We start from the raw sequence: 11,219 nt of genomic DNA on the forward strand, positions 1-11,219 counted from the left end.
TACATTGATTTTAATAACAACGTTCACGGAGGAGGATCGTTGCTCGCACAACGAGGCAACAAGAAAAAAAAAATGTTTACGAGCAATATTTTATTTTTTATTTCAAAATTTTAATTTAGAACATGGCTTACAAATTATAGTTTATAGCGCGCAATTTTGCTTATCTGACAAAACTAGGCTCGAGTAAACATCGTTCCTTTTGTTCTGGATTTAAAAATGTAAACAACATAAAACAAAACTTAGGATTGTTTTTTTCTTTACTTTTTTTTTATTTGTGTAAAGGCAGTCTTTAAGTAAAGGAAATATTTTACTTACACTTCTTAAGCAAGTATTGCCTGAACTATGACTTGCTTTTCATAGATAATGCAGTATTGCAATGACTGTGTATGAATGGCGCAGTTAGTATTCTATAATATCAGGTTAGGTACTCGCAACTTAGATAGTGATGGTTCAAGGCTAGTCACAACTGCACATGGTCACTAAAATTTTGATCAAAACATGTTTTCGTTCACTCTTTTCATTAATTAAAAACAAATTACTCGTATGAATAAGTTGACCGTAATAAAATAAATATTTTTGCGTATCAATTTATTCTTTATCTATCTTCACGCCTGGTTCTCATGGGATAAATAGACAAGAAGCGTATTTAAAAAAAATCTTAAATCTATTTTAAACATTTTTGTTGTAATCTAAAAATCTTACTTGGACAGCCGTTTTTATACTAGAATTCCTGAAAAAAAAAATTAATATAAAATTAAAATAAATATAAGTTTAGTTAGATTGTATAAATAGCACTGCAGATGGAATTTATTAAAACTTCAAATTGTATGCCTTAGTCACATTTACGATACCGAAACAAAAAGGAACAAAGAAAAATATGTCTAAATTGAAGCCTAGAAAATCAAAGGCAGCTAAACATCATAAAGTCATAAAATCATAAAATGAATTAACTGTGGCGCCATCTAGTTTAATTAGTTAAACACGTTTTGGTGTATTCAATTTACTAACAAATGCAGCACAATTTTTAGCAAATTCAGTTCAAAAACTGACATTGGTATCAAATACAGCTATATGCCAACAAATATAGCTAAGAGTTATGTTCGCCAAACAGAGATTTGGATCTTGGATTTAGCTGTCTTTGATTTTATAGACCTCAATTATAAGTTAGAAAAAGTGTCGTAATTATATTTATTTATTTATTATTATAAATGCTTTTGTACATTCACTTTTAATATACATATTAGGGTTATAACAAAAACAGGCGTACTTATACCTTAAATGGATTTATTTCAGTCAACCTTGAGAAAATATCTTGAAATGGTTTGAAAATATTGTTTTTTTTTTTTATCGATGTAAGACCTCAATAATTTAAAATAAATACATTTATTATAACTTTGTATAATAAATGTATTTAATTAGCACACTAGATGTATAAAATTGATTTGGCTTTTGCTGTTATAATGTTATAATTATTTTTAATGAATAAATAAATAAATAAATAAATTATGCAGCGGCTTAACTAACTGGATTTATTTATGTATATATTAGTAATAAACAATGCAAATATTCACATTTTACATATTGAATGTTATTTTTCCCATGATATTATTTAATACGTAGTACAGCTTCATACAGTTCCCATAAATTAGAGTGCAAATTTAGAGAGAAAAGAGAGAAAGACAGATAGATAAATAGCTAGATGACAATTTGCATTGTTTATTTACTATTATTTTGTTACATTTGCTTCAGAAATATTGTATATTACATACATGTTAGTTGTTTTATAGATCATATACATCTAGATGGAGCGTCCGTTGGTAAAAATGTCCCAGAAACAGCCATCCGGCTGTTGGCTGGTGCGTTATTTTTTTACGCTATCCGAAAATATGTTATTATTATTATAATATGTGAAACTGCGAGTTGTGTGACAAGTCACAGTTTACAATATCAATAAATTGTTATAACTACTGAAAAGTACAATGTTTTTTGTAAAAAAAAAAAAAAAAAAATATTTTTATTTGGTCTCCTAGCAATGCACTGATAAGATTTAATAAAAATAAAATAAAATAAAAAATTGTGATGCATTTCTAAGAGACACTCTATCTAGATGTTATAGGTCTATGTTTGTAACTGTCTTGCATTTTTCAATTTATGTCACCTGTTGCTAAGTCATCTCTTCCCCAGTCCCTGGCATCTGGGTTGAGCACAAAGCACAGGAAGTCGACCGCGTGACCGCCTTGCTGGGGACACACGGAGTCTTAACCGTCGCCCCCTCACCTCGTCTGAATTTAGCCCTGCCCTAGGTACACTAGGAGAGACACGTCTGTATATCTAAAATGACCACTTTAGTGTTTCCTAATAGGATCCTAAAATGACTACAACTAAAGGTTTCACATTTCAAATCATTAAAAAAAAAAAAATGTAAACGTTGAAAAGCATTCGGTTTCTTTATTTGAATATAATATACTATATTTTAAATGGTGTCAACTAAACATTAAATGATTTTGGAAACGTCTACTCGTTAATAAGATGGATTAATAATTATATTAATGCCTTTCTAAATTTTAATAGTGGCAACACCACTATTTTTCTTGACTGGTTTTTATGAACTGGCTATACTTTATTTCCCTTTTATTCCTAAAAATGCCAAATATATCATCTATTTTAGCTATTGAAGTATTTTGCCTTTTTTTTTTTTAGCGCTAAATTCCCAATAGGAAAGAGAGTAATAAAACACTCCAATAGTTAAAAAGATTTTAAAATATTTAATTTTTAATAAACAATGTAGTTTATCTTTAAAGGTAACTTTAACTGACATTGTAATCCGTAAACTGCACTTGTTGTATTTGATTGTTGATATGTCAAATTTCATTAACTTTAAAAAGAGCCGACTTATTTTTTAAGTTTTTCTTAAATTTATTGCTATAATTTTTTGTACGAAACAAGAAGTATATATCTATTCATTTAACAAACTGTTACTTAGGTGATTGTAAATGTGTATCGTTTTAGTATCCACTTGTGAATTACCAAAGTGGCTGTTTTAGACCTTATAAACTTATAAGTATGCAAACTTGTATTCGTAGTCAGTAATAAGATTGAATTACTATACTAATAGGTACTTAATGGAAGCCGTTAAACGGTTAATGTATTAGTTGCCATACAATGTGATAGAGCATTTATTACGAAGCAATGAGTCAGTCAGAATTTGTCTCTTAGCTTATTTTTTAATGGTATGGTAACCCCGCCTGCGCTAACGGGATACGCTGGCGGAGCACCAGTGAAGGGTGATAGATGAGAATGAAATCAGGCCAGTTAGCCCATCACGATGAATTCATCAGGAATTAACCATGATAGTTTCCAAGGGAACCGCGAGGAGGTCGATCTGGTTGGGTATATTGCTAGCAATGGGATTCTCAGTCTACATTACTAACAATCCTTTTTCCCCCCTCTCTTAGCTTATTGCCATATGGCATTCTCTACCAGCTAACTATTAGGTAAAAACAGAAAGCGTATGAAGGGCAGATGTGGTGAAAAATATGTCACATAATTATAGTAACATATTGAAATATATATACATACATACGATAAGCATTCTAAGATATAGTTTTTATATATTTATTACTATCGCCCTACCATTACCCCGTTACCCTAAAATTGTCCCGAATATGAGGTAATTTATTATTATATGGAAATGATAATTCTGCATCTGGCAACTCTGTAACGTTCGCATCGCACGCATCGTGTTCTTAAAGCACGGAAAGCTCTATGTCGATGTCACGATGTGCCATCTGACATGCTTTTTTCCTCATTTATCACTCACTGGTACCCCGACAGTGTATACCGATAGTGCAGGCGGGGTTACCATTCCAATGTCACCCATTGGGGGAAGGGATTGTTAGTAATGCGGACTATCAGTCCCATTGCTAGCAATATGCCCTATAAGATCGACCTCTACGTGGTCCCCCATGGAAACCATCGTTCTGGATGTATTCATCACGATGGGCTAACTGACATGCCTTTTCTTTTACACAAATCGCCCCCCACTGGTGCCCCGCGAGTGTATACCGTTAACGCAGGTGGGGTTACCGTTCCATTATCATCAATTAAAAAAATGTCACCCATTAAAAGAGTACGGGAGGCTTTTTTTATTTCCATATGCAATTTAAAAAATGTTCATCTTTGATGGCAGTACGCACCTTTTTTTTTTATGCAACTTAGAATGGCAAACAAGCTGACGGCCCACCTGATGGAAAGTGGTAACCGTCGCCTATAGACATGAGCAGTACCATGGACATAACAGAGTATACTGTTACGCTTTTCTGTTTTATTTGTATAATTTTGTGTCATTGTGCCATATAGGGAAGAGCACTGCTTATCCTAAAGTACAGGATTTACCTATTTAGGGAGCAGAGTTTTACCTATATTTAAAATGTAACATTTATTTTTGAAATAAATTATTATTATTATTATTATTATTATTATTATTTTCGTTGAGCCAGTAGTTGTTACGCTTGGCAGGCGGGTTGGCAACCGCAGTTAGGCTTATATTTTTAAATAACATAAATACAAATTATTTTAAAAAAATGTATGATTTATGTATGAAATGAATAATTTTACATTTATTTTAGTCATATAATGAGTCTCTAATGTAAATCAATTATCATTTAATTAAAATAAGCTATATTTTAACAATTATTGTTATAAATCGCATTATATGGAAGATAGATTAAGTTTTTGACCGTTTGGTTTTGTAGCAGATGCAGAGCCCTCTAGCGCTTGACTCAATTCGATAGCATATACAGTCTGTGGCAAGGAATTCAAATGTAAATTGTAAACTTTTGTTCCATGTCCGACTTTTGTTCTCTGTTCGATTTTCATTTTATTGCTTTGTTAATGTAACCATTAAAATGAACAATAAAAAATTACAAGTTCTTTGTCCGGATAAATCCGGTCCGGTCGTATATAATTCTCATTATTTCATCACAAAATACATTTGTGAATAATTGTAACATTAGATTCTAAACTCAATCCGGCCCTGCTTCCCTGCTTTTATTGTTACGTAAAGTAATTATTCCATTAAGAAAATTAATATAACATAAGAAAATTTTTATTGACTGACTTAGAATTTTGTAATATAGTTAATTTTGAAATAAAACGAGACTGTGATAAATTCATACAAATAATTTTATTTATCATCCTTGTAAATATGAACATGCATGCAACTATGACGAGCTAAGAACTAGACGTGGGTGATATGGATACCTATCCGATATCTATATATTGGGTTTCTCTTGACATTGATGACAGAAAAAAAGTTATCGCCCATATCGGTCGGATATCTGTTTTCGAATAATAATGTTCTTAAAAGTCTGTTATCCAAAAAATATTGGATCTTTCTAAATATTATTGGCCCAGTATAAGATATTATAATTATATATATATATATATATATATATATATATATATATATATATATATATATATATATATATATATATATATATATATACATTACCCACCCCCTACTAAGAACTGGCCCTCAATCGTCCTTAGCTCGTCCAAACATCGTCCTAATTAAGTGTAATATTTGTACCATTTTATTAATATTTGTACCTTAGATTGCTATTCCACAGTTTTTTATAAGTAGATAATTATTTTATATATACAGGGTGAAATCGTTAGTGTCCTTTCTAGCGATAAAATATTGGTACTGAAAAAATATGGGTCAAAAACTGCCAAAATAGTAACATGGTGGCAACTAGTTGTTGAGTTTAGTATGGGAGTGTCAGAATTGTCTATCGTTTATGAATTTTTGAATCATGTAATTTTTGTCCCAATAATATATATGTAAATAAGATTTTTGGTTTTATGTACAGGATAACGATTTCGATTACACCCTGTATATGCTGTCATTTCCTGTGTACAAACTCTACGTTCAGTCTCCACCACCACAGACCACTCTAAAGGAAGGGACCTGTCGTGAAGATAGATAAATACATAAAAAATAAAAGTATAACTTAAACAAAATTGCGAACATTTTTTTTATACGTATATCCATTAAGAGTACACAAACCCTGGACACTTCGCACAGCGCCATCTCGTACCAAACTAAGCAGAACAGCAAGCTATACTATAGGCAGGTACATATAGACAACCGATAGACACTTTGCAAATACTTTGTACCTAGAATAATCCAAAACAATACAAATAAATTCATGAATACAAATGTTTGAGGATGATGTGTGAGGATCGAACCCGCGACCATTGGAAGGCAGACAATGTGTTAAACCGCTATACCATTAAGGTTGTAACAAAACTAATAACACCATATTAGGAAATAGCAACACGTGTGCAGACGTACAGGATACACTGTGATACCCATAGTGTAGCAGTGTATCCTGTACTGTCCATTCATGTTTATAGGTGAGGGTTTTCATTCTCCGTGAGGTGAACATTCTTAGCCGTATAGAGAACAGTTTTTTTTTATTTCAGCTAAAGTTAAGGCGTTTTATTCGTACTTGACCTTGGGCCGTATGGGCGGGGCTTTTTCTCCCCTCAGTACTTAATTTTGCAGTGTAGAGCGTAGAGCTAAAGTACTCCGAAAGTGATTATTGAACTAAATGTGAATAAAAACTTTTCGTGGTGGATATGGCTTGGAGACAAAGACAAAACACAATTACGACACAGAGATACTTTATGGGATGGGATGTATAATTTATGGGTTTAAAGTTATTTTCTAGAGAGGGAGGGACTGGCCGCATAGTTAAGAATTACGTTCGTGCCCTGTCACGCCTTGCCCCAACCCTAACTCTTAAATACGTCTCTGGATGTCTGATAATGATCTGTCTAATGTCTGTCTAATGAACTAGCTGTTTACGATTTGTAACCGTGCAGACTTTAATGGTTACAATATTAATATTTTCAGCTAAGCGACGTCTTGCCGAGTCCTTACATGAACGGCTTCTACGTGGACAGCGTCGAAATTAACTACCGAGTGGTAGTCTACGAGTAGAATGACGGTCCCGATGACTATGATCTCTTTAATACAATGGATATAACTACAGCGTTGCCTGATTGGATATTTTTTACCCAGTTTTGGGTAAACACATTTGCGTTGGAGAAATTTTAGAGAAAAATAAGAAAAATTGGGGTATTTTTTAATAGTATTAGCATTTGTAAATCACAGAATATAGCGTTAAAAATAGTGATATAATGTTAAGAGGTTAACTTTTTTTTTGTGTTTCGTGTCGTGGTTGCTTTGTAAAACATGGTGGAAATGGCCCAAAAATTTGTTATTAAATAATAGTGAAAGAAATCGTATTAATTTGGAGAAAATGGAGTAAAATATTCGAAAGTTGGAGAGAAATAAAAAAACGCATCGTGCAACGCTGTATAACTATATCTAGCCAGTTTCGTGTGCGGCGTACCTTTGGTGTAACAGGAGGCCTATTTTAGATATGGTCTTTTTTATGAATGATAATGAAATGGTAAACTCGACTGCGCTATCGGAGCACCAGTGAAAGATGATAGGATGATGATGATGAAAACGGGTCAGTTGCCCCACCGTGATGAACTCATCAGGTGGTTTCCAACCATTATTGTTTCCATTGGCGACCGTATGGAGGTCAAATTAACCTGCCAGCGTATACAGATAGCGCAGGCGGGGTTACAATTCCATTTAAACCCATCAAAACAATGGATTACTAGTAATAGACCGCTAACCGCTAATTCCATTACAATCTCTTCGTCCCTTGCCCTCCATGCTATACGATCCTAGCCTCGCAGACGCCATGCTGCGCCTGCGCATTCAATATGGAAGTACGGATGCCACACACGAAATTGACCGACTAATATTAGCAATACAAATAACAATATATAATTTAGATATAATGCTATTCTAAGTCGAAAAGAAAATTGGTGAAACGATCAATTCACCGCATACTTGGTATTAGGTCCCTAATCTACGTCTCTTATGTTTAAGATATGTTGTACTTATGTGATAAGTACGACATACGTACTGACGGTTAACCGCCAACAACTTCTAACTAACACGAACAAAATTTTACACCAGTTGCCGTAAACGTTCTAATTCTTGATTCATTACAATCGAAATATGATGAATTTTCAAATTAATTCGTCTTAATATTAATTTGAAGACGAAGATCTTTAACTAGTGCGTGTTGCCAGTGATGATCTTGGAATTGAAATATCGAACGATATAGGACTTGCCACTAGATGGAGTGACGACCTTGAATGCATTACAGGATATTAGTAGATACAGGTGACACAGGACTGTTGCTTATGGCTGTCTATGAGGCCGATGTTCAGTAGAGGATGGATAATGATGATGATAATGAAATTTAAGACTCCATAGGTTAATGTCAAAAATATTTTTCCATGTAACATAAAAATGTAAGTTAGAAAAAACTCTACACGTCTATTTAATAAAATGTCAGTTTGGAAGTTTTGATGGTTAACCGTCGATACTTCTGTATACATGTAGGCACTTTACAGTTAAGGGTAGCAGTGTTAGTTACATATGTATCACGTTTATTCTATTGTAGCGTCATAGCAAATACATTTGAGTGTTCATAGCCTTAAGGCTGATTAGATATAAGCAAGTTATTTTAATCGTCATTCTTAAGTATAATTTTCTGTGATGTACTTAGTAATAAGTATTTTTAGCGGTGAATGGGTTAAAACAATTATTGATCTAAGTATATTTATTTTTAAAACAATAAAATTGTTTTTTAGTTAGTCGATTAGAATTAGTTTGGCTTATTCCGTTACCGTTAGTACGCTTGCCAATGGCAATATTTGAAGGTTGGTACTATTGTTCTTAGAAGTTCCACGACCTTTCATATTGGCCATCAACACTAGCTAGCTGGTGTTGACAGTTCGACGTCCAGGCTGCAAAAAACTATTAATACTAGCCTTTGAGCAGTCTTTTAATATAAATTTAAAATTTTGAAAATGCCTCGTTTAGAGGTGAATCCTGTCGTCCACCTGTGCAACTTGTGCGTAGACTGAATGACGGTTAAAAATTGGTGACTAACATAGAAGGCCGTAGAACTTCTACAAATAAAATCGGTAGTCAATCCTCAAATGTTGGCAAGCCCACCTAGTGGGATGTGGTAATCGTCATAAATAGATATGAACGATATAGTGATATTACAGAATATACTGTGACACATGTGATATTCCTCATGCCATTCCTGAGTACTGCGATGTCTCAGTATCCAATAATTTCATTGCTATATCTAACCATGACACATAGAAAACATCCAGATTAATGCAAGTAAACATACAATACAAGAATACAAATTTTATATATATATATATATATATATATATATATTATATTATTTATATTGTGCGGAATCGAACCCCAATTACTGGAAGTTGAAGCAGTGCAGTCAAACCACTAAACCAACATGGTAAAATTCGTACGATTAGAACCTACCTGATGCATATATACATGATGCATTTGGTTCGGTTGTTTGATTTAGCCGTTAATGAAATGACAATGTTTGTAATGCTTATTTTTTCTTAAATCAATAATTTATGTCAAAGACCGAAAAGTAGTTTATTTTTTACACAAGTCAGTGATATACATACCTAGTTGGTATAATTTTTTATATGTATAAATAGTTCATTATATCTATATATATATATTTTTACGTTTCTGGCCGCTTCAGGTATTGGTATCATAAGATATACTTGTTCTTGTTACGGTATCCATTGGCGTATCGAAGGAGGCCTGCGAAGACCATATCCACTCTAGAATTCTATGGTGTCCACCTCAGGATGCAAGGGGAACTATTTAGCTATGTGTAAAGATATGTTTAAGAGTACATAATTTTTTTTAAAGGGAGACCACAATACCATTCCTCCCCTCGATAATAATTTTAAATACGCCAAAACTTTGTTGGCGAATTAAGATTGGGATTTATGACATCACTTATAAGACTCGCTTTTAAAAAAATAATGTTACATTATACCTAATATCTACCTACTTAATTCCAATACCGAGTACCTGGTGGCAGTTCGAAATTTGAAATGTGTGTAGATACTTACTCTCTTTTCATTTAAGAGTTTCCTCTTGTCAGTGCAATTAATTCATGCACTTTCTGCCAGCCAACTCTGTCCCAGGCCATATCTTTGACCTCTCTATATGACATGACACCTAGCGTTTCCTTTATCTATCCTATGTAGTTATTCCTCGATCTTCCCTATCCTTTTTTATCATCTATTTTTTCTTCTACTATGCTCTTTAAAAAATCGTCATTTCTTATAAGGTGGCTCAGCATTTTTCTCTTCTATTCTCTATTGTTTTTATTAATGTTCGTTTCTAATTCACCATTTTCAATACTTCCTTATTCGTTATGTTTACTTTATTTACATATACTGTAAAAAATAGATAATTTCAGCATAATGTTGTCATAAGAATAAATAATTCAGTGTTACTGTTATTTTAATTAAGAAAATACCTTTCAACATATTGAATTGTGAATTTAATTAATTAAAATAAACTTATTTCAAAATATCAAGTTTTTTATTGAATAAATGCGTAGGGTACATATTTAGTAGAACTATAAGTACATAATTACTGTGCGGTAATTGGTAACGGGGGGGGGGGGGGGATAAAAATTTTTTTTTATACCACTGAGGTGGCAAACAAGCATACGGCCCACCTAATGGTAAGTGGTTACCGTAACCTATGAACATCTGCAATATTAGAGGTATTACGCGTGCGTTGCTGACTCTGAAGAAACCTCTTTACCCCTCTTTTGAAGAACCCCATGCTGTAGGCTCTTGGAAAAACCTCGGTTCCATAACATGAATTTTCGTGGGAAGAAACATCTCTGAAACCGCGCAGTACGCGATCATTGAGGCTGTAGAACATGAGGATGAACTCCCTGTTGATGACGAGCCGTACGGTGGTAGAAAGTGGCTGTGGGCATTATATTGAACAATTCCTCTGAGCACAATTGATAATATTGGGGTCAAATAGCCCAGTTAGGTTTTTTCCAAAAGCCCAATTCTACGTCTTTTTAGTTCCTGGGAACCATCGCGATTAATTCTTTGTTGGATTCGTCAGGATGGACTAACTGACAGGCTTTTATCTTTGCCTATCATATAATAAATTATCCCATACAGGTGGGCACCTGTGAGGGATTATTTATTATTGAGCCATTTTTCGAAAATTGCAACGTATA

At 33.3% G+C, this 11,219-nt stretch overlaps 1 protein-coding gene across 2 annotated transcripts in view; it reads left to right on the plus strand.

The window, feature by feature from the left end:
• The window catches only part of LOC113520718 (SPRY domain-containing SOCS box protein 3-like), a 20,340-nt gene extending 12,763 nt beyond the window's left edge, over window positions 1-7,577 (plus strand). The window contains exon 6 of one of the 2 annotated variants that reach the window (XM_052897513.1): window positions 6,926-7,577. In XM_052897513.1, the coding sequence (XP_052753473.1) occupies window positions 6,926-7,012 (87 nt within the window). In that variant the 3' untranslated portion in view covers window positions 7,013-7,577. Of the gene's footprint in view, window positions 1-2,184; window positions 5,200-6,925 lie in introns of those variants that run through there. The other variant, XM_052897514.1, reaches the window with a different exon arrangement.
• Window positions 7,578-11,219: the final 3,642 nt, after the last annotated feature.

This window comes from Galleria mellonella, unplaced genomic scaffold, assembly GCF_026898425.1.
Source record: "Galleria mellonella isolate WM207_F2 unplaced genomic scaffold, CSIRO_AGI_GalMel_v1 utg36, whole genome shotgun sequence".
NCBI lineage: Eukaryota > Metazoa > Arthropoda > Insecta > Lepidoptera > Pyralidae > Galleria > Galleria mellonella.